The sequence below is a fragment of the Nicotiana sylvestris genome, chromosome 1 (genome assembly GCF_000393655.2).
Source record: "Nicotiana sylvestris chromosome 1, ASM39365v2, whole genome shotgun sequence".
NCBI classification, from domain to species: Eukaryota; Viridiplantae; Streptophyta; class Magnoliopsida; order Solanales; family Solanaceae; genus Nicotiana; species Nicotiana sylvestris.
The window spans coordinates 153,521,370-153,546,268 of NC_091057.1; the positions used below are offsets into that span (position 1 = coordinate 153,521,370).

A 24,899-nucleotide genomic window follows, 5' to 3' on the forward strand; every position below is an offset into this window, starting at 1 on the left:
TCTTGAGACTTTCCTCTTTTAATATCTGAAAGGAGGAGTGTGGGTTTCTATAACATGTTTGTGCTTTATATGGATGAGTGTTCACATCAGGTACTTGAAACAACTTTGAACAATATAGGACAACGTAGTATAGCTTCTTGGTTGTGATGAGGAGAGAGCATTATGAACCTTTCTGTGATCTGATGCTGTGTGGATGATGGGAGATGAGCTTCCAAAATCTTATTACTAGTTTTCAAGTAAGACTTCACAACTCACAAGTGACATTTTATTTACATTATAAACAACTATTTCCATGATAAATTTACTTGACAAGGTGTTGTGACTCACTAGACTATATACAAGATGATACGATTTGACAACTTTTAGAAACATTTCCTGTACTTCCTCTTATGATTTCTGTCATTACTATATCCGTTCTCCTTTTCCGAAGATCGTTACTAACACCATGCACTTCAATATTGCAGTGTGAAGAATAGTAGCCATACCAGTCTCCTTTGCTTATTGCTTTCCTGATAAATCAGCACTTTGTTGCTATATGGTACATCAACAGTCTTCATATAATAGGCTGAACCATTTTCTCCCTCTTATGGTTCTGTCAAAATCTTATGTTATAGGATAACTTAAGAGGTTCTAGTTGGCAGGAAGACTTCTCAAATGAGGTTGAGCTCTTCTAACAGTTTGTAATTTGGCACGTCCGAGGCAAGAGAAAACTCAAGGGAGGGGGTATGAATTCTCGCTAAGAAATCAAACGCTTGACATTATTTCCTTTCTTAATATTCCTCTAGTTTCCATGTTGCGCTCATGGCTCCATGCATGTGGAGATTGTGAAGCCAATAACGGCCAAATAATGTTCCTCTGTTTTCTTACTCTCCGGACAAGGAGCTTTTTCCGTTGTCTTATAATGCTGTTCACTGCCTTCAGATAATTGCTCGAGTCATGGTCCCTGAGAATTGTACCACCAGAACCATATGCTGTAGGGTCACTTAGAATTTCTAATGGGTGTGGAGAATTCAGAAAGGCTCTGAAAGCTCTCCTAGTAAATGCACAATGGTTGTTGTCTAGGGTATAAAGGCCACTGCCCGGAGGAAGAAAAGGGTGAGGAGCGGATGACTTCTCATCAGGCTGGACGATGAATATTTTTCCCATTGGAGAGTATAACATTTTCTGCAAAAATAAGCACATTTACCAGGGTGGGTTAGATTGGTACACAAAGCTGGAAGTAACATCTGAGTTGTAAAAATGTAAATGTAACTTTTTTCTTGGTCACTGGATGGGATTTAAAGTAACTCCAAAATTCTAAATCTAGAAACTATGAAAGAGAGAGCGTGCTCACATTCTTATTCAGACACGGATGGGATCTGAATGTACTATTCAAACGTTTGAGGACTTGGGCCACATGGTTTGGGTAGACGCATGAAAATGCCCTCGGGACAATGTCTCTATGGATCATCACACATTGCACATGATTCTCATCCAAACCCAAATCATTGAGCACTTTTTGACCACCACAGAACACAAATGGTGATCCAAAAGTGACAACTGGTAGAAGAGAGGATGGTTTGACGACCTTTCGAGTTAGCAGCATTAAGTTGACCAAAAGTGAGAGGCTTCCTCCAAGAGAGTGGCCGGTAAATTGAAACTTTGCCTTGTTGCCAAACCTCTGCAGATGCTCCATTATCTCTGGCATGAATTGGTCATATATTCCTTTTGCAGCTTCATAAATTCCTCGATGAACCAACACATCCATTTCCTGTGAAAATTAAATTAGTTGTAGCTGATTCAGTTCATCTTCTCCATAATTATAAATACAAGATTTTCCTATCAAAGAATAAGTAGATACAAGATATAAAGAGTCACTACTGATGCCTACCTCAAAGTTGCTGGGTTCAAAGAAAAGATTTGCCTGCCATGATGCCAATGAGTCTGATCCCTGCAGTTCACACATAGATTAGTTTGTCAATCTGGATGAAAGTGAATAATACCCACACTTTTCTGGGAAAAAGTTTTATTTTTCAGTATCCCACTCTATTGGATATCCAATTGTTTATTTAAACTGTTCTATATCTATACAAGAATTTATTTACCTGAATAACAAAACAACGAGTATATGTGGTTAAGTCATCACAAATGAACCATTCGCAAGGTGAGGACTGCAGTGATTGAAGGTCCCTTGCTGCCTCCAGTTTTTGTTCCTCATCAGCAGCAACCATTGTTGTCATTGTTGATGCAGCTACATATGCAGCCATCTCTGACTTGTATACCCTTGGGGAAGAGTTATCTTTTTCATCTGTGAAACACTCTTTATTGCCTTTCAAGGTCACATCATCAACTGCCAAATTGGTTTCATTGCCAAGTGATAATAGGTCCTTAGCACGGGATTGGACATAAGATGCTGCCGAAACTGCTATATCATAAGCAACAGATGGCCGAGGTAGATGCTTATGCTCAGTTTCCTCTGTTTTATCTGTATTAGGCACTGCACTATCTGATGATGGCACTAGAATACGAATTGAATCCTTGTCGAACTTGGCTTTGATAGCCATAGCTTCCGCTTTTTTCACCAAGGAAGATGTTACGAAGTCTAGACCATAGCATCTCTCTAAATCCTCGGGCTGCATATTGGAGGAGTGATATTCACTTCTTAGACTTGATTAGAACAACTTGAAATAAATACTAGTATTAATTAATCAATCATGCCACAAGCAGGGAGAATTTCCTCAAAGGCGAGATAGATTAAGAATGACCTAAAGGCGTGAATTGTTCTAGGCGCCTCTTGATTAAATGACTATTTAACTGAAGTACAGCTATGGTAAACTTATCTAACATCAACTGGGAAAAGATGTTTGGGACCGCATTGGGACTGGGAGGCCTTCCTTGAGCACTGCATGCATATGGCTGCCCAACCTACCTTGTTCTGGTTTCAGTGTTATTATGTGGCCTTAAGGCTTCCCTTCCAAAGAAATCCCCTAGCCTTTGAAATGAAAGGCAAGTGCCAAATGCTGATGAACCATTTACTTCCAGATAATGACCTCTAAAAAGAAAGAGCAAAGCGGAAAGGGGGAAAACCTGGGAGCTTTTCCCTGGTAGTTTTCACTACGATGGATGTAATGTTCAAGTTCAACAGCTTTCTTGTCATGCATGTTATATCTTTTTTTGCACAGCAAGGAAAGAAAATTAAAAAAGAAAAAAGGAAAAACATACACACGCAAAAGAAAAGGGTGACATACACAATGATGAATACTATTAAATAGCTATTCTTTATCCATTTTCTGTTTTACCTTTTCATATGTAGTGGAGAGGGAGGATTTGGTAGGTGAAGATTGAAACCAGATTATGAGAAAATTAGTAATAAAGAAATAACTTTGCCTTATTCATGTCCAGGATAAGTGAACAAACCTTAATCTCGGGAATAACATAAGCCATGTTGCATAGGAACGCCATCCGAGAGAAAAGCTTTGAATCCGACCAGGAGACTCGCCTTAACAACCTGGAGAAGGATTCTCTATCAATGTTCATCTCCCCAGCTGCATCATTATCATCTTCATAGTCTACATCACAACCTTCATCCTCACAACCTCCTCCACTACTTTCCATGTTGTCTTCGAGCATCTCTGCAGTGTCATTCTTCTTCTGTTTCTCTATCCAATTTCTCCTAAGCTCCACGAGCCTTCGAATCCAATTGGACCTTCTTGTTTCGTCCTCAACCTCTATCCCGTTGTTGTCATGATCATTATCATGGTCAGGATCAGTCTCAAAGATAACGTCCTCTATGTTAATATCCTTATTGGTGTCAATATCAAACAAGAACGACCGAAGAGAATCAGGGAGGAAAGAACTTGACAACTGAAGTTTAAAGGGACCTCCTGTGGAATGACTACTCTTCAGTTTTGGCTGTGTTGCTGAACTCTGGATACGATTTGCACGACAGCACAGGTGGTTGTCGGAATAGGATCTTCTTATTTGAGCCTTTTCGCGAGTCCCTTTGCTCGAAAATGAACTCCGGAAGTTGTCTTGCTCCTTCCACGCATCTTTAGAGCTTTTGGTCACAGGAGAGCTTATTATGGATACACAACTGCATGCCATGATTGCCAAGACTTGATCACTGCTTGTGGCGACCTAGAGCCTACACATTAGAAGAAGAAATCAAGGAGAGATCTAATAAGAAGGATTCTTGGGGGCTTGTTGAATTTAAACATTAAAGAAGAGGGGTCTTATAAAGAAGCTATTCATGACAAAGTATGGCTTTGTGCACAACGAGGACATAAGGATGATTCCATTTAACGACCGTAAAGCACAAATTTGGAGGACTTTGAACATGACTACTTTATCATAATTAATGTAGCTTGCCTATTCTATCAAAAGGATATGGGCATAACAGTAATTTGGACCTGTAATGAGACAGTGATCGAATGTTAGAGTTCAACACTGTAATCGATGTTTACTTTGGATTCTACAATCTTTTCATATTCCTAAACCCAAATTTGACTTTAGATTTCCAAGGACAAATGAACGTCTAAGTTTTCTATTAGCATAGTTTATATGGCGAAGTCCAATCTGGGGCTGCCTCATGCCGAACCCCAACATGGCTAGAGAACAAATTTGTGAAAAGAAGGTTTAGATTTAGCCATCTATGTCGCTGTTGCGTAATGCATGTGGCAACTACATTTTCCTTTTGAAGTTTACACGAAATATTAACTAAGTCCGTACCTTGGTAAGCAACAAAGATTTGTCTTGAGCTATAAACTTGACAAAATAAGCATTTTGCTGTTGATTTCGATGTAGAATCCTCAATTTTAGCGTTCTCGACGAAGACGATGTCCAAGAAGAAGATGAAAGAGGATCAGTATTACTATTAAACTTCAGCATTGGAAACAAATTTGAACTCCATTTTTCATGAAAAGAACGATGACGTGGAATTTTATCTGCTAGGTGCTGGATCAGTCTAAGGAGAAAAAAGGGGCATGGAGGGTGATGGCTGTTGGATCAAAAAGTGTATACGCTGTATTCTTTGTAATTGTTATGAACTTGCTCAATACTACTCCAATCTCAAATATTAATAGTTTTGACAAATTAAATTTGTTTCAAAATATTTGATGTTGTAAAAACTAAGAAAGTCATTTATTAATCTTTTTCTAATATACTCTTACTATTTCAATTAGTGGAGTATTAATTAAATAAAATATTTAAAGAAATATAAATCACAAGTTAGAAAAATACTCTTATAATTAAGTCCATATATAATGTCTTTAACGTATACAAACGCCTATAAATAACATGATTCGAATTAAGAGTGTACTAAAGGAGTTACAACCTACAAAATCCAAGGCATATGACTTACTGTAACAGCCCATGGAACCATTTAATGAGAGGATGACACAAAGTAATGATTTGATGAGAAGCTAGAAATTGAAGTTTGGGTATGGGAAGATGGGTCACTCCTAATTTCAACTCCTACATTGACCATATCGTTCATCCAATCCTTCTGCATCCTTGGATTTATCGTCTCTGGTTAAGTCCTACGATTTGTAGTCCCATAAGTTTCCTAGCTACCACCTAATATGTTCGCATTAGAGCGGAAATTTCTATGCAAAATAGTAATATTATGAATATAATATTTCTTTTGCCCATCATAAATGAACACTGCAAAATAGTCACAACTTAAAAGGAGGCTCCTTAATAAAGTACACCTACTTTTGGAAAGTTCTTGCTTAATTGCTGTAAAGGAGTTGGTTCTTTTACTACTACCTCGCAAATGTATTCTTCTAATTAAATTTATCTTAGTCACCAATTCCTGGTTTTCTTTGTCCTTCGTCATTTTTATTGTTCAATTGAGAAAAAACTTGTGGCTCTATTAATTCCTTTGTTTTTTCCTGTTTCGTTTCATCCCCTTTGTACTGAAACAAAATTTTCGGTCACCGTTGGTTTAGTAATTACTAGGGGTGTACAAAGGAAACCGACAAACTGTACCAATTCGATAATTCGAGTCAAACCGAGTAAAAAATTTGATTATAATTTGGTTTGGTGTTGGAAAAAAAACTCCGACCATAATTGGTTTGGTTTGGTTTTAACTAACCGAAACTAAACCAACCCGACACTACATATATAAATTTTTTAGATATATCTAATATATAAATATATTTATTGTGATGTAATTTATAAATATTTCTTAAACTTTTTCATAATTTTATCTTTTAAGGTATTATTATTTCAAGGTTAGACTTAGAACTTTTGAATGTTCCAATACGTTTTATAGTCATTAATACTAGTAACTTAAATAATGAGAAAATCTCACTTTATACCCATTAATACTAAACTATTTACCCATTAATGCCCAGGCCCAAACTATTTACTACTCCTACCCATGAGGCCCAAACTATTTACCCGATTTTTTCCTTGCCAACCATCTTTCTTTCTTTCTTCTATCGTCCAGTTTATGCATTAGAAAACTGCTCTTTTCTTGAAATTTTATGACAGATTTTGTTTTCAAGAATTCAAAATTTATTGTACAGAAGCCTGTGACCATTAGATGAATGGAAACCAAGCAATCCGGTTCACAACTGTGACCATTAGAAGAATCCACACTGATCTTGGCAAATTCTTTAGAGCTTCAAACATCTCTCCAAAAAAACAACAATCCTTCTTTTTTTCCTGATGAACCCAAGTACTCACTGTTGATGAAATCTTTCTGTGGCAACCGTTTTTCATCCACAGTTGTGTAGATTCGTTAGTTATTGTTCTTTGATATGTAGATTGTACCTTTGATGTTGGTTTTTGGAGATTTATTGTACAAAAATTTAAATCCACCATTGAAGGACCTTGAAGCTTGTAACTCATAACTTGGTTTGTTTGAGTTTTTAATTATTTTGATCTGATCCTGTATGGGTTTGTTTGGAAAGTTGATTGGAGGCTGTAGCTAAAGTTTTAGTCAATTTAGTGGAGATTTTGTAGTAGATTTTAGAAATTTGGGTTGAAATATAGTTGAACCAGAGTAGAAGACGAATTTGTATTGTATACTCAAATAGTATACAAATATACCATTTTAGTATACAATTCATTCCAACTATTACCCTATTAGTATATCTATATACTATATTGGTATCATATACTAGTTGAATCATTTTTTGGTTGTATTAGCTGCATTTAATTGATACAATATTTGATTTTCTTTTAATAATAGTAATATAGTACAATATCTTGAAATACCTTATTATATTAATATGTGGTACACTATTTTTTTTTCTCTTTATGCATGTGTGTTATGTAATAGTAGTATAGTCATATAGTTGCCGGGAATTAACTAGTAAAATTGTATACCATGTTGGTATAGTTATATGCCATATTGGTATCATATGGTAGTTGAACATTGTTTTGGTTGTTTTAGCTGCATCTTAAGTGAATTCTATTATGAAATTATTTATATAAACATGAGTTGCAATGCTGGAATTTTTGTGTGCCGATGGACATAAATTATGTGTATTATGTAATAGTTTTTATAGTTATAGGCAATTGTTGGAACAACCCCATACAACTATATACCCTCTTAGTATACAAAATGAGCAAGTTATTTTGCGAATATTTAGCTTGCAATACGAGCATGTAATTTTCTCATACTTTTATTGCGTCCTTTAATGTTTTGGTACAGTAATATAGTCGCAAATAGTTGTAGCAATATTTTAGAGAAATCACATGCTCTGTTGGTATACATACAGGGGCGGATCTAGCGTGTAGTATATGGGTTCCCGGGAACCCAGTAACTTTTGTGTAGATCCTGTATTTTTGTTAAATTTTTTATTAAATATCTATTTGTGAACCTAGTTATTATTGTATATTAATTTGAAATTGCGACAGGAACCCATAAACTTAGAATCTTGGATCCGCCTCTGTATAAATATATACCCTATTGGTATCACATGGTACTAGAAGTCTTTTTTGCTACTTATATTTTTGTTGCATTTTTCAATATTTTATTGTCATTTTTATTCTAACTAGTATATATGGAGATTTGGTTGCCGTAGATTATGTTTTCTTGCTCTATAACTGGTTGTATTACTGCTAATGATAGAGTGTATACTGATACTTATAGGGAGGTAGATCAAGGTTTGCATGGCAATCACGTGTTGATTCTTACAATCTGATTATGTAATTTATGGTGCGCAACAGCAATCAATGTGATATTCGGTGAATTAGATCAAGTGACAACTAATATTATTTTAGTTTAATAATTGAATTTAATAAATGAGAAAGAAAAAAAACATAAGGTATATTGTACAAGTTATATTAAAAAAAGGTGAACAAATATTTGCTATATCAGTTAATTTTTCTTATTGTATAAAAAGGAATAATAAAAAATAGTGAAAACGGTAAATGAAATTAGATTATGAAGAGAAAAAGAATAAAAAAAAGAAGTTAAATGAAATTAGAAAAGGAAAAAAGAAAAACATAAGAAGAAAACGAGAAAAAAGAAAAGGCAAAAGAAAAAAAGAAGAAAAGAAGCATAGAAATAAAAAAAAGAATTGGAGAATAAAGAAATATTCCCCACAAAAACTATTATGGGTAGGAAATGTAATTAGTTTATGGGTAGAAAAACAAATGAGTAAACAAGGGTAAATAATTTTATTTTTGTGGGTAACTATGTCAAAACCCCTTAAATAATGCTAACAAAAGACCAAACCAAAATCAAATCAATACTAATGTTAACAAAAGATATTCAGTTCAATTCTAGGAATGACAATGTATTGAATATCTAATTTTTGTTTTACAATGCTTTAGATAAAAATACATAACCTATTTTTATTTTTCTTTAGCGTTTAGTCATGTAATTAATACTCCACTTATTAGTCTACTTATTTTAGCATAACTTAGTACTTTTAGATTATGTTTATTTTTAATTAGCAATATTTATATTACTTAATTTTATTGTTGAATATTTTAGGATAATGGCATGACACATCTCATATTTTGTATTATTTTCTTGAAAAATACTTTATATTGTTGTATCTTACTAGGATTTAAAAAATATTTTGAGCACAAGTTATATGTTTTGTGCTACGAAGATTTTCCCGAACTCCCCCCCCCCCCCCCCGAAAAAACTCGAAAATCCGAGATTGAAAAACCCGAGTTTTATTGGCTTGATTTGGTTTTTAGATTTAATAATCCGACACAATTGGTTTGATTTGGTAATTGCAAAACCTGAACCAACTCGACCTACGCACACCCCTAGTAATTACACTATTTTAGATGAACAAATAATAGTCAAGCAACTTAAAGAGAAAACATAAAAGGGTATAAAGTCCATTAACTCTGTCTTAGTTCTAAATTAATTCGAGTCAGCTGTATGAATTTTCAGTATTTATTTAAAAAAAATATTCAAACCCATATTGTTCTAATAATAAATAACCAAACAATTAACGATAAAAATATTTGCCACAAATCAGCCTTCACCTATGCTTTGCCCACTTGGTTCTGTTTTACTATTTTGTTTGCAAGACATTTCTGTTACTTTTGTGACAATTTATTATGGAAGTTAAGCACATTGCAATTCTGATTGCTGCTCAACTACTTAAAAGAAATAACGCTTAGTATTTAGTAATGGTTCAAAAGTAGGTTCTAACTCCAGCTCTATAATTATGACTTCCTTTTGATTTTTTGTTGTAAATTGTATAAAAAGGAAATTAATGTGTTTTTCAAACAAATCAACTAATGTAGAGTTTAAATCAACAAAATCGGTTTTCTCAAAAGGTGCTTAATTATATTTAATTTCACTCCGGAAGTTGATTAAACTGCCCCCCCCCCCCCCACAACCCCAAGCAGAACAGGGCACATAAATAAACATAGCGAGACTACTCATTTGCAAGATTAAATAAGTTTCGGCATTAAATTTGAGATGAGTTTATACTACGTTTATATTTGGTATGAAGGATAAGAGATAATTAATCCGTAGATTAAATTTAAGATGAGGGTATCCCCTGTTTGGTTGAGATAAAATCATAGTATAATTAATCTCCGAATTGTAGCTTTATTTTTATCACTATGGTAGAGTGAGATAACAATCCCGGGATAGGTAGCCCTAGATAATGTGTTTCCCAAACAAACAGACCCCTTTAGCTATACGCTATACGTCGTTATTGAAGTGAACGATCTACCAGCGAACTATAGCAGCATTTAAGAACAAGTACACCATCCACATTTACTCCAAACAATGATACAAAGAACAAAATAAAGAAAGAACATATTTTGTCATTTCTGAACAATTCAATGTATGTATCGGTCAACGTTGAAAATATGAGAATTACTACATCAGTCAAAATGTTGAGAAATCTTATTTTCGCTAGTAGTAAAATAATAATAATTAAAGATACTATGAAGCAAAAGAGAAATAAATACCTGGAAATTCTCAATATGATTACGATCACATACGATTCCACACGACTTCTAGAGCTTTTTCCAGGTCATGAAATCAGATATCGAAGTTCCGATCAGAAAGCCACCAGAAAAGAGAAACCGAATGCCGTCTTATTCCGAAACTATTTTATACATAAATCCAATCGCCACGTTGAACAAAGAGCAGCAAAAACAGAGGAAACCTCTGATCACTCCGATCAATCGTCTCTGCCGGAAAACGTTCGAGAAATGGAGTCACTTTCCTCGGAGCAAAAGCCTAACTCCAAATGTGAACGCGTCTGTGAAAGGGGAAAAGATTTAGTGCATTTCCGGCTCAAATAATGTGGTGAAGCTCATGCGTCCAGCATTTACTCAAAAAATCTACCACAACAAACGAAACCTAACATACTAATGAATGTTGTATTTTTTATTCGAAACAAATGAAAAAAAAAAGACGGTAGAATTAAATACAACAAATAAATGATTAACATACAATGCGATAGCCGATACCACTCTTGGTCTTGGGGCTACTTCAAGGCCGATTGAATCAAAGCTCCGATTGCCAAAAAAAAGTTATGTATAAACTAAATGTCAATGCGTACCACTGCACTGAATCCTAATACAAATCTAAAGTTAAATAAATGTACTTGAACAAAAAGTTGTTCAAGTGCTGAAATTATTTGGTAAATTTTCATATGGTGAGAATGTCGTGAACTTGCTGAGAAAACTCATGAACGCCAAAGATCTTCACTCTCTCTCTCTCTCTCTCTCTTTGCTAAGAACATACAGAAAAGTTGGAGAGAGTGGGATCTGGGGTAGTGTTGTGATGTCTGTAGGGGTATTATATAAGGGACGTTGGCAAATGGCAGGGTGGAATAACAAAAACCAGCCTCACAGAATCTTGTCACGTGGTATTTGAGTCCCTCTTTCCTTTGAGAATCTTCACCTCCACTTTACATTTTTAACCTTGGCATTAAGCCCATTACCTCATATCTTTATCATTTTTAGTTATTTTTAAAATGTATTCTTTTTACGGATGCAATTTCTGAATTAGTAAAGTCTAATTTTAAAAAGAGTGCATCAGTTGAATTAGTCATCGATAAGCAAAAAAATATCAATCATATCGGAAGGTTAATGTCGACATATATAGTAATCATGTGTTGTCACTAACAAACATTGGAGGCCAAAAAATAAATCAAAAATGTTTGTATAACTTCAAACTTTCACTTATCATTTACAATTCTTTTCATAAAACTAGAACATTGTACATAAAGCTTTGTATCGTTTCTTGGCCATTGAGCTCGTGAGATTGAGCCTATAACCATGCAAAAGCTCCTTTTGATGACAAAGAGAACGAAGGTTTTCAGCCGTCGCACTTGCTCGTGACATTGAACTTTACCATGCAAAAGCATTTTTACAACGACAAAGACAGATTAATATGTACGGGATCAACATAGTCTCATATAATTATATGATCTTTTCCTTGTCAAATTAAGTACTGTATCTACTTTAATTTAATACAGAAAAAGAAAAGAGTTGAAATATTTTTACAAATTCCTCTTTAAGTCGCTCCGAAAGAAAGGATCAAAGAAATATGCATTGTCCACCGTGAGTGTCCTAATTATGAGCGCCCGGGATATTTCTATCTTAATCAACCTGCATATTGAAGATGCTATGAGGAATATTATTTTTAGTTCAACGTATATATTGTAGATTCAAATTAAATCACGTTTAAGAGGGAATATACTACAGATCCGGGAAAATAAAAAATTTAAATAAAAATAGAAAGGGGGTATTTTAGTCAGGGGAAAAAATCTGACAGCGGAGAAATATTTATTGAGAATATGACATACTAATTCCAGTTGAGTGAATAAAGTTTAGTTAAAGTGAGTGCCAAATGTGCGGTTGCATGCAGCGGAACACCGGTGTCTCTCGCCACCCGGCTACAGAAGTACAGTTGCCCTTTTCCCACAGTTTAACACGCATATTTAATTTCCCCCAGCAGCGAGCCAAATGCCCAGAAAACAAACAAAAAGAAGCAAAACCACTTACTTTGTCTCTCTCAGAAACCATGCAAAGACAAACGTGTCATCCCCCATTGGATCTTTTTAAAAACGAAACTCCTAGTTCATTGAATTTGAACATCATGTTCACTTATCGCTGAAATGTTTCAGCTATCACTTCTAAGACATATTGTTTATTTCTTGGCAGTAGCGTACATAAACAATATGTACGCTAAAATATTTCACATGAAATGGATGCACATAGAGAATTGTGGTGCTCAAGCACCCGTTGCTCATGATATCTAACATATAATTTTATAGATAATTTCACATTAAATGAATATATATTTAGGTGAGCACCCATTACTCAAACAGACTGGTGTGTGCTATTGGTTAATGGAATCTATGTATGCGTTCTAAGAGATTCCGAGTTTGATTCTTATGTAGTGCACTCTTTGGCTTTCTTTTTCGTCTACCTTTTATATGGCTTTCCCTTTTGTTCTTAACTTTGTCGTTTTTTCTTTCTTCAATTCATTTAGTTCATCGTGGCACAAAAAGAAAATATCTTTAATTTACCGCCACCAAATTTGATAACCTACATTGTGGTTTGGAATTCTCACAATAAAGATAATATTCAAGAAAATATGGATATTCATATTTTTTGTCATTCAATCTATGTGTATCCGTATTAAATATGAGTGATTCAGAAATTTTATTCGTGTTGCCTAAAACGTATTCAATCCGACTTCACCCATCATTTGCTAGCATTAATTAATAGTGAGCACCTATTACCTTAAAATGTTGGATCCGCCACCATGAAGGGGTATTAAATAACATCCCTAATAAAAGATGTCTCAGTCACTGTTCACCATGCTGAATCCGCTTATATATAAAATGCTGTTTTATCAATGTAATTTAATTCGTGTTTCGTTTGGATGGCAAAGGGTAAGAAAAGAAACTGAAATTATGGAAAAAAACTGAAAGGAAATGGTATGTATATTATTGCATTTCATTTGGGGTAGAACGAGACTACGAGAGAAAATTTACTCAAGAACACCACGACCTTTGGTTAGTAATGCACAATGTAATTGAAGTACCTGCGATACTAAATATTCTGACAAACTCGAGCTATTCAATGCTCAAATAAATAACGTTCTAATAATAATATGTACGGAAAGAAAGTTCATATAAGAAACAGAATGGAAGAAGCAAAATGTACATGTTTATATAATGCTCTCTCCTACTCTAGTAAGTACTCTCTCCTGTCCAGTTTAATTGATTTTTTTTTGATTGTTTTCACATATGTTAAAACATTCATGTTTTAGCATTAATTAAAAATAAAATTGACCATATTAATCTTAATCTGTTTATTGAAAATACAACAAATACTTCTAGGCTCTTTACTCCAACGACAACTTTCGAAAAAAGAAGTTAATTTCTTCTTAATATCTAAAAAGATCAAATATATTGTAGACCACAAAAAAATGCCAAAAATTCAATTAAGATGAACTGGAGGAAGTACTGACCATAGTTCTAGTGTCTATGGCAATGCGGCCATCCTCGTTTATTGTGAATGTTCATCAAAGGTTGAGTAGCTTGAAAATTTACTGTGCATGCCGCCCTTACTTCATTAATGACTTTTTTTTTCTTCCTATTTTCATTTCTTTTGCCTCTTTATTTTAAAACAACTTTTTTTTGACAGTCAATTATGAGCGGCGTCAGAGAGCATTGGGTGGAAATTGAGAGGAAAAGAAAAGGGCCTATAATAGTAATTGTACTAAGTTAAAAGATATTAGAGTTATTACGTGAAAAGCAGTATATTTAGGTAGGGTAAGAGAAATGTTTTCAATATTATATTTATTCTCTTTTTCCCTTGGATCGAGCATTAATCGTGCAAGACATGAAGATCATACAATTTGATGAAGCAGGTTAGAAAATTTGCTATACTGTTGCCCGCAAGTTAGCTCAACGTTCGAATACAACATAGGAAAAAATTGGATGAAGAATATATATGATTTCTATTTTATTATTACTTTTTTTTATGCTACTAGATGCCATTACAATGCAGCAACTTTTCAGGTGATGTTTAACAATTTTCATCAATCCATCAACTACTTAACTCAAACTAACGGATTTTATTATTAATTTTATAGCTATCAAGAAGATCATCATAATTTAACAATTTTTACTCTATCCATTAACCAATTGAAATATCTTCCTTTACCAGACTTTGAACTAGTTATACTTGCAAAACTCGATAGCCGGTTTGCAGTGTAAAAGTAAATATATTTTTTCGACTTCTTTTATATTTTACTTTCATGCTAGATTGGGACTTATTGTACCTTGTTTGGATAAATAAATTATAAGCAATGCTTATAGAGAAAATGACACTGTATCGCCGTTTTCAAAATAATAGCTTATATACAAAAATTATACAAATTTTATACACTTTTTCGGGTACCAAATGTAAATAATTCTGGCGGGGCTAAAAGTGATATTGTTGCGGAAGCCAAATGTATATAGTGTGAATAAGTCACAACTACTATACCAAAAATTATGACAACCACCAAATAATAAATAAATAAGACAATAAAGCAACAATAAAGAGAACACCAGAATTTACGAGGTTCGGCTAATTTTGCCTACTCCTCGGACACAACCAATATTTTATTCCATTCCAAAAATACAAGTGAAATAATACTAAAGAGAGAAGATACAAATGCCTTAAACAAATGAGAAGGCAAATGAGAGGTGTGTTTAAATCCTAAACATTAAGCCTTCTTTTATAGGGGGAAAATCCCTCCAACTTTTGTTTTCCCACCGATGTGGGACAAACATTTTGTCAAATTCAACAAATCTCCACCTTGGCAAAATTCCACATCTTCAATTTTCTCTCAATAACAAATTTGGTTGTGTCTTCATCTTCAATCTTCAGTGTTCAACAATGTTGATCAAATCCAAACAATGTTGAAACTTGATCGCAGTCACCACCTTTGTCAGCATATCAGCAGGATTCTCCGTAGTATGAATTTTCTTCACTGTGACTCCACCTTCTTCTATGATTTCTCGTACAAAATGATACCGAACATCAATGTGCTTCGTCCTTGCATGATAAACTTGGTTCTTCGCTAATTGAATAACACTTTGACTATCACAAAAAATTGTGATACCTTTTTGTTCAACACCAAGCTCCTTTAGCAATCCTTGAAGCCAAATTGCCTCTTTCACAGCCTCTGTAATAGCCATGTACTCTGCCTCTGTTGTAGACAAAGCAACTGTTGACTGCAAAGTAGACTTCCAACTAACTGGTGCCTTTGCAAAAGTAAACACATAACCAGTAGTTGATCTTCGTTTGTCCAGATCACCCGCAAAATCTGAGTCACAATATCCAACTACAGACTGATTGTCTTCCTGCTCAAAAACTAACCCGACATCTACAGTATTATGAATATACCGTAGAATCCACTTCACAGCTTGCCAATGCTCCTTCCCTGGATTGTGCATATATCTGCTAATAACTCCAACAGCTTGTGAAATGTCAGGCCTTGTGCAAACCATTGCATACATCAAGCTACCAACAGCATTTGCGTATGGTACCTTTGACATATACTTTCGTTCAACTTCATCCATTGGCGACATAGTAGTACTTAGCTTAAAATGGGAAGCAAGTGGAGTACTAACTGGCTTAGTCTTGTCATCTATGCCAAAACGTTGAAGTACTCTCTTCAAATATTCCTTTTGAGATAAACAGAGTTTCTTTGAACGTCTATCTCTAATTATCTCCATGCCAAGAATTTTCTTTGCCTCACCCAAATCCTTCATCTCGAACTCCTTCTTCAGTTGAATCTTCAACTTATCAATTTCTTCCAAATTCTTGGAAGCTATCAACATATCATCAACATATAGGAGAAGATATACAAAGGAACCATCTTTAAGCTTGTGCAAATACACACAATGATCGTATTTGCTTCTCTTGTACCCTTGCCGCAACATAAACTCGTCAAATCGCTTGTACCATTGTCTAGAAGATTGTTTCAATCCGTACAACGATTTTTCAAGTTTGCACACCATATTTTCTTTTCCAGCAACTTTGAATCCTTCTGGCTGAGTCATGTAGATTTCCTCCTCCAAGTTTCCATGTAAAAACACAGTTTTTACATCCATCTGAACTAGTTCCAAATCCAATTGTGCTACCAAAGCCAACATAATTCTAATGGAGGAATGTTTTACAACTGGAGAAAACACTTCATTGTAATCAATTCCCTCCTTTTGAGCATATCCTTTGGCCACCAATCTTGCTTTGTAGCGAACATCTACTTGGTTAGGAAATCCTTCCTTCTTTGCAAATACCCATTTGCACCCAATTGCTTTCTTTCCCTTCGGGAGATTGGCCAATCTCCATGTATGATTCTGATGAAGGGACTGTATTTCATCATTCATGGCAATCCTCCACTTATCTTCTTCTGAACTTTGGACAACGTCTTTATAAGTAGTAGGAACATCATCAGGCTACAATTGAGGTTGCACAAGCAACCGTCTCTATGAGACGAACAGGTTTCGTTATTGTTCTTTTTGTCCTGCTGGTTGCTATTGATTCAAGTTGTTGTTGAGGTTCCTGAGTTGGAATCTCCTCTACTGGCTCTCCTTCTAGAGGATAATCTTCATTTGTTTCCTCCTCTGCTTCTTGTGTAGGAAAAATAAATTTTCCCTCAAACTCCACCTGCTTAGAAGCACCTTCATTTTGTTTGGTATCTTCTGTTACCTTATTTACCATAGCAGATTCATCAAAGGTAACATCCCTGCTGAATATTACTTTCTTTGTCATAGGACACCATAAGCGATATCCTTTGACTCCAGAAGTAATTCCCATAAAAATAGCCTTCTTTGCCCTTGGATCCAATTTTGACTCCGTCACATGATAATATGCAGTTGAGCCAAACACGTGCAAAGAGTTATAATCTATAGCAGGTTTTCCATACCATTTTTCAAATGGTGTCTTGCCATTAATAGCAACAGATGGTAAGCGATTAATGAGGTGGCATGCATATGTAATTGCCTCAGCCCAAAATTCTTTGCCCAAGCCAACATTGGACAACATACACCGTACCTTCTCCAGCAAGGTCCGGTTCATACGTTCTGCCACTCCATTTTGTTGTGGTGTATGTCTAACAGTGAAGTGTCGGATGATGCCATCATTTTCACATACCTTATTGAAATGATCATTTTTGTATTCACCTCCATTGTCTGTGCGAATACACTTGATCCTCCTGCCTGTCTGATTCTCCACCATCGTCTTCCATTTGAGAAAAATTCCCAACACTTCATCTTTGCTCTTCATTGTATACACCCATACTCTTCGGGAAAAATCATCAACAAAGGTTACAAAATAGTGCTTCCCACCCAATGAAGGTGTTTTGGAAGGACCCCAAACATCAGAGTGTACATAATCCAAAATGCCTTTAGTATTATGGATCGCTGTACCAAATTTAACCCTTGTCTGTTTCCCTTTGACACAATGCTCACAAAACTCCAAGTTGCAAGCCTTTACTCCTTTTAACAATCCTTGATCTGATAGAGTTTTCAAGGATTTTCCTCCAGCATGTCCCAAGCGCATGTGCCATAGCTTGGTTGCTTCTGCCTCTTTGTCGTCACTGGATGTCACTGTCGCTGTCCCAATAACTGTACTGCCACGATAGCGGTACATATTATTATTCTTCCGATTAGCCTTCATTACCACTAGTGCACCGGAGCATACTCTCATTACTCCATTTTCTGCAATGATTTTGAACCCTTTTGATTCTAGGGCTCCCACAGAGATGAGATTCTTCTTCAAATCCGGTACATATCGAACATCTGTTAATGTTCTGATCATTCCATCATGGTTCCTTAATCGTATTGAACCAATGCCATATGAGGTAAGAGGGCTGTTATCCGCTGTGTGGATGACTCCATATTCTCCTTCTTGAAATTCCACAAACCAGTCCCTGTTGGGACACATATGATGGCTACAAGCCGAGTCCATCAACCATATGTCTGATGATGTTGATGACTCTGTTGTAACTAATGAGAAGTCTGAATCATCACAATCAGCTACATTTGAATCCATAATGGCCTTTCCATTATTATATTTGGCCTTATTCTTCAACTTCGGACAGTCTTTCTTCCAGTGCCCTTTTTCTCGACAAAAGGCACATTCATCTTTGCTGGGTCTGGATTCTTGACTTGGATCTTCCCTTCTTTGTCCTCGTTTGATTTTGAGGACGACCCCTCACAAATAGTGCTTCTCCTTCTCCGCCCTTCTGTTTTTCTCGCTTTCTTTGTTCATAGCTGTACAAAGCCGAACAAACTTCTCTGAGAGAAACTTCGTCATTTCCATGGAGTAGAGTAGTTTCAAGGTGCTCGTACTCATCAGGAAGTGACGCCAACAACATCAAGGCCAAGTCACCATCATCATAAGTTGTATCCATATTTTGCAAATTTGTGACCAACTTATTGAAACTGGTGATATGTTCATTCATCGTGGTACCAGGAACATAGGTGAAGTGAAACAGTCTCTTCTTCATGTACAATTTATTTTGACTGTTTTTCTTCAAAAATTTATCCTCCAGTGCTTTCCATAATCTACTTGCAGAAGTTTCCTTTGTGTATGGATATTTCTGCTCTCTAGCAAGGTAGGATCGAATGGTACCGCAAGCAACACGATTGATAATTCTCCAATCTTCTTCTCCAATAGCATCTGGTCTCTTTTCTTCAATAGCAAGATCTAGCCCTTGTTGAAAAAGGACATCTAGAACCTCGCCTTGCCACATCCCAAAATGTCCGGACCCGTCAAATATTTCTACCGCAAATTTCGCATTTGACACAATTCTTGTCATAAGCGAAGATGCCAATGATGACGTATTGTTGACACTTGATGTAGATTCTTCTTGTTTATTGTCTCTCATCTTTGACACAAATATTATTTAATAGCTGACGACACAAATCAAGATTATTTCCTTTCTGGTGTGGAAGATCAGACTAAGCTGCAACCACAGAGCATACTAAGACAGAATCTTGACACAGTTACCAAGATAAATCTTTTCTGATGTGGAAGATCAGACTATGCTGCAACCACAGAGCATACTAAGACAGTACCTTGGCTCTGATACCAATTGTTGCGGAAGCCAAATGTATATAGTGTGAATAAGTCACAACTACTATACCAAAAATTATGACAACCACCAAATAATAAATAAATAAGACAATAAAGCAACAATAAAGGGAACACCAGAATTTACGAGGTTCGGCTAATTTTGCCTACTCCTCGGACACAACCAATATTTTATTCCACTCCAAAAATACAAGTGAAATAATACTAAAGAGAGAAGATACAAATGCCTTAAACAGATGAGAAGGCAAATGAGAGGTGTGTTTAAATCCTAAACATTAAGCCTTCTTTTATAGGGGGAAAATCCCCCCAACTTTTGTTTTCCCACCGATGTGGGACAAACATTTTGCCAATTTCAACAAATCTCCACCTTGGCAAAATTCCACATTTTCAATTCTCTCTCAATAACAAATTTTGGTTGTGTCTTCATCTTCAATCTTCAGTGTTCAACAATGTTGATCAAATCCAAACAATGTTGAAACTTGACCGCAGTCACCACCTTTGTCAGCATATCAGCAGGATTCTCTGTAGTATGAATTTTCTTCACCGTGACTCCACCTTCTTCTATGATTTCGCGTACGAAATGATACCGAACATCAATGTGCTTCGTCCTTGCATGATAAACTTGGTTCTTCGCTAATTGAATAGCACTTTGACTATCACAAAAAATTGTGATACCTAATTTAAAAAATGACCTCAGCAAGGGTCAAGCGGTCCAAATAATCCTTGGTATCTAAGACACACTAACGTAGAAATGATACCAGATAGTTACTCTAAAGGGCTGCTATTTAGGATTTAAAAATTAGCCAGTGCATTCTAAATTTCAATTTTCAGTTTAATTTTTCAGCACACAAATGTCCAGAGTTGTCCCGAAGTTAAGATTTTTAGTTTAAAATTTCAGGACAAAATATGTATTGACTAATCCATAAATAGCATCCCGAGAATGATTATCTGTGCACGTGCCCCTAGACACAATCAATCAAACCCATGTTATAATCCATATATTAAAGGGATCTTTACACAAATAGTCGGTCACATTTACTGTTTACTTTTTCTAGCTATATACATAGATTATACATTGAATGTACGTAATTATACATATATAATATATAAATTATGCATATATTATACCTTCACTGACCATATTTAGTTTAAGTGGTTGGGTGGACGGCTATTTGGATTAATTCTTCTATATTAAAGAGGACACAATGGAAAGTTGTACACTTATTGGGCCGTATTTTAGCCCAAATTTACAACTGGCTTCAGGTTAAGAACATCTAATTCCGATTATCTTTTTCTTTTATATTATCAGACGTCCCCTAAGGGGCTAATTCCCATTATCTTACAAATATCAATTTTCAGTCTGAAAATTAATCGATCCAATTGTATCAGGATAAAATAAATTCGGATTAAGATGGACCGGAACCCTTTACCCTTTAAAGTTCATAATAATATGTTCAGTATTTGGCTCAAATCGAGAAAATTCTTCAAATTTATCGTCTATTCATTTAATATTGCCCAAAGATGATTATCATAAGAAAAACATCGTCTTTATCCTAATAAAAAACTTTTTTGAGATAGAAAATTCGACTAATTTTATTACATAAATATTTTTCCTCTTTGGACAACTCAAACTAATGAAAACTAGTATTCTTACTTTATATTATATTAGTCTATATGTTGGTGTGATGCACGAATATTTTATATCAAGTATTATCAGACACGTTTCAAAAGTAATGTATAAAATTCAATAATCAATTTCTTTATATTTTAATATACAATTCAAACCAACTCATTAATAATATTTTGATACAATCAAAGGACAAAATGGAACTAAATATTCAGGAATCAATTTTTTGAACAAAAAATTTTCTCAAGTTTTTTTTAGTAAATCTATTTTAGGGGTCGTCATTGTCTATGTAAGAGTAATGTAGTTTCAAAAGATATAAAATATAAGAGTAGGACAAGTGAGAGAAGTAGGAGAGAGGAATTTAATCAAAGTTGTAATTAATGCATAATTGAAATTTTAACAAAGATGAAATAGCCCTAGGGTATAAGCCGCGTTATTTATCTTTCAAGGGAGTGAATATATGAGTAGTCAATTTAGTTAGAGTTGTCGTTAATAACTGATTGTTATTTTCAAGGAAGAAATGATAGGAGTAGATAATTTCATTAAATTTATAATCTGTCTTATTGTATTTATTTTAATTTTAAAGTATTTACTACATTAAGAATACAGACTATCCATTAAAATATTGTACAGTACTCTCAGAATAAAGTTACTCAATAAAACAAAAAAGAAAAAAGAAAAAAGAAAAAAGAAAAAAGAAAAAAGAAAAAAGAAAAAAATGTTTAAAAAGTTATTACGTAAAGTATATTTTTAGAATATCAGGAAAACCAAGTTTTATTTTGTACTTGAAAAGTAAACAAAAAGTAATTTTTTTTACTCTCACATAATAACCCAATTTTTTTCTGTTGCGTTTAATGAGAAAAACATATGGTTGGCTCTCTGTTCGTGTTTTTTAAAGTTAAACTTGAAAAAAATTAAATGCAGAAATTTATTGTACTTGTATAGTTGTATGTATCTATATACCAAAGAGTAATTCTGACTTGGACTTGGGTTCCATATTTGATTTGGATGCCACGACTATTAAACTAATTTTACATTTTATTCAAGATGAATCTTAGATGGAATTAAATATTTATTATTGAATATGAAACCTTTATGGAATTGAATATACTTACCATGATATCCTTCTCATAGAAATCTCATCATACTTATAGCCAGTTTGGCCAAGCTTTTTTTCGGTCAAAAGTATTTTTTTTGTTGCCAAAAGCACTTTTGACCAAAAATTAAGGTGTTTGGCCAAACTTTTGGAAGGTAAAAAAGTGTTTTGAGGAGAAATAGAAGTAGTTTTGTAGAAGCAGAAAAAGTAGTTTCTCTCTCAAAGCACTTTTTTTAGAAGCACTTTTGAGAAAAATACACTTAGAAAGCAATTTTTTAAAGCTTGGCCAAACACTAATTGCTGCTCAGAAGTACTTTTCAAACTAATTATCCAAACACAAAACTGTTTCTCACCAAAAGTACTTTTGAGCAAAGCACTTCTCAAAATAAGCTGATTTTTGCAGCTTGGCCAAACGGGCTATTAGTTTGACTCCGAAACGATTTAATGAGCTGATCGTCGAAATTCTAGTAGACATGTTTGATTGAATTAAAAATTATAAAGTTACATATCACAATTTTATCCTGTAGGAATTGTTTTTTTGAAGAAATAATTTTATTTTTAGAGGCATAAAAGTCAGCTAATATTTCAAGGATATTTTTGTCGTTCAACATTTAGCGTCTTAACATTCATGCTTTTAAAATAATATAGATAGATTAAATTAAAATTGATGTGGCACCTTTTAACTAATGGCCATATTCTTATATTTCATATCTTACCCTACTAAATGTATTAAGCTACTCAAATGTTATAATCTTTATTATGTAATTTACATCCTCCATCCTCCCTGCCTCTAGAATCTAGATGTTAGATGGGTGAGTCGAGTTAAATCTGAAGGGGTTAAAATAAGTTAAGTTTTATTGATTAACAGATTAAGAGCCCGTTTGGCTTAGCTGATTTAGAGTAGATGATAAGCATTAGGTGCTGAAAAATACTTTTAAGTGCTGAAGCTGATTTAAAAAATAAGCAGTTACGTGTTTGGATAAAAGTGCTGAAATTAATAATAAGCAGCTGAAGAACAGGGTATACGAAGAGTTTTGTTTAAAAAGAATTATTTTAGGGATAGAATAGTAAATATTTTGGTCAAACCTAAAGTGCCTATAAGCTGAAATTTGATAAGTTGGGGGAGACCAACTTATGACTTTTAACTTATTTTTGGCTTATAAGCACTTAACTTATAAATACTTTTAATTTTACCAAACGCATAGATAAGCCAAAAAATGCTTATAAGCCAGTTTGACCAGCTTATAAGCTTAGTCAAACACACTCTAAGTCATGACTACCTAAAACGTAATCCGATCAAAATGAAAAAGTACACAAATACCAATCAAAATTGATGATCTTGACTTTTTATCCCCACTTGCCGCATGAGAAGAACTACAAGTTTAACAAGTGTTGTCTCTCGCTTGCTTCATGGGCAACACTTATATCTTTTGACCTTGAACATTTGTCCATGGAGCAAGCAGGGGTCAAAAATGAAAGACCACCCCAAAAAGTGTCATACTTTAGTAATTTTTTTGGATCAGAACAAGTTGGATCAGTTGAGATGGACAATAGGTAATGACCCAAGTCATCAAGATTTGAAGCAGGCTTATAATTACCTTGAATCGCAGCTGAATTATTATATTTTGCTCTTATGTTTCTTTTCTTATTCGGCTCAATTGACTCTAACTTTTGAACAAGTATATTTGAACTGGCAATGAATATTATGAATTTGTGTAAGTTTGAACGAGATCAGTTAAATTTGATAGTCCTACTTGCCTCAATGGCAGGAAATGTAATTAGCAGCTAATTCGCCACACTGAAGCACCAAGCTGTATTAGATACAGGGAAAATAGCTTTAAAGCTAGCCCATGCATGCTAATACATAAAAGTATCCCCTAAACATGTAAATACTACATTCAGTATAGCATTAATTCTATAAAAACTTAAGTTTTTTTAATATATTACACTATTGATTAAGTTGATATTCACGACAACATGTAACTGTTATAGTAAATTTGATCTGATAGCCTAAAAATATACGTAATATAAATAATATGTTAGAAGATGTTAAACTACACTAATAGTATTAAAATTTGTTAATATATATAGTGAGTGATATAACTTAAAAGTCATTAATTCTACATTTGGCAACTCCTATTTCTCCATTTACACACAAACTAAACTTTAATGGGACATTATTGGTTGTTCTTTTTGTTGGTGTAAGATTTGTCCAATAATGCAACGAAGAAAACCTTAACAAATAAAGACCATTCCTAGTGCTCAAAAACTTTTTGAGTGCCCTTAGGTTTGCTGTCCATCAAAGAGGAACACATCATTTCTCTTACCTTTTGTTGAGAGATACATATTCAGTTAACTTTCCATTTTTGATGCAACATCACCACTAACGGGATGAAGTGAAGCACATATTGCACAGTATTTAAGAGCTACTCTCTCGGCCGCTTCAACAGATGACACTATTATTGTTTAACTATTCAAATAGTATTTTAAAAAAAATCTTTAACTGTAAATATTACAACAACAACAACAACATACCTAATATATTCTCATATAGTGAGGTCTGGGGAAGGTAATGTGTATACGGACCTTATCCCTACCCTTGTGGAGGTAAAAAGACTATTTCTAGTAGACTCTCGGCTCACA

General features: G+C 34.4%; 1 protein-coding gene across 5 annotated transcripts; it reads right to left on the bottom strand.

Annotated features, from left to right (window-relative positions):
* Positions 1 to 188: 188 nt before the first annotated feature.
* On the bottom strand, positions 189 to 11,203 carry LOC104210001 (phospholipase A1 PLIP1, chloroplastic). 5 transcript variants are annotated; one of them, XM_009758786.2, is made up of 8 exons: positions 10,874 to 11,203; positions 10,384 to 10,679; positions 4,708 to 4,801; positions 3,397 to 4,123; positions 2,085 to 2,612; positions 1,871 to 1,930; positions 1,334 to 1,750; positions 189 to 1,164 (listed from the first exon to the last, which is right to left on the bottom strand). In XM_009758786.2, the coding sequence occupies exons 4-8, from the start codon at positions 4,081 to 4,083 to the stop codon at positions 745 to 747; spliced, it is 2,112 nt and encodes a 703-aa protein (XP_009757088.1). In that variant the 5' UTR covers positions 4,084 to 4,123; positions 4,708 to 4,801; positions 10,384 to 10,679; positions 10,874 to 11,203; the 3' UTR covers positions 189 to 744. The 5 variants fall into 5 exon arrangements, with proteins under 5 accessions (XP_009757088.1, XP_009757087.1, XP_009757091.1 ...); XM_009758785.2 differs by lacking the exon at positions 4,708 to 4,801; XM_009758789.2 differs by lacking the exons at positions 10,384 to 10,679; positions 10,874 to 11,203 and adding an exon at positions 5,339 to 7,219.
* Positions 11,204 to 24,899: the final 13,696 nt, after the last annotated feature.

Excerpts from the sequence above, each read along its gene's own strand:
- LOC104210001 (XM_009758785.2), bottom strand. The coding sequence starts at position 4,083 with ATGGCATGCAGTTGTGTATCCATAATAAGCTCTCCTGTGACCAAAAGC. Across the intron at positions 2,613-3,396 it reads ATGTTATTCCCGAGATTAAG|CCCGAGGATTTAGAGAGATG; the intron begins GTTTGTTCACTT and ends TCCAATATGCAG. Across the intron at positions 1,751-1,870 it reads TTGAACCCAGCAACTTTGAG|GAAATGGATGTGTTGGTTCA; the intron begins GTAGGCATCAGT and ends TAATTTTCACAG.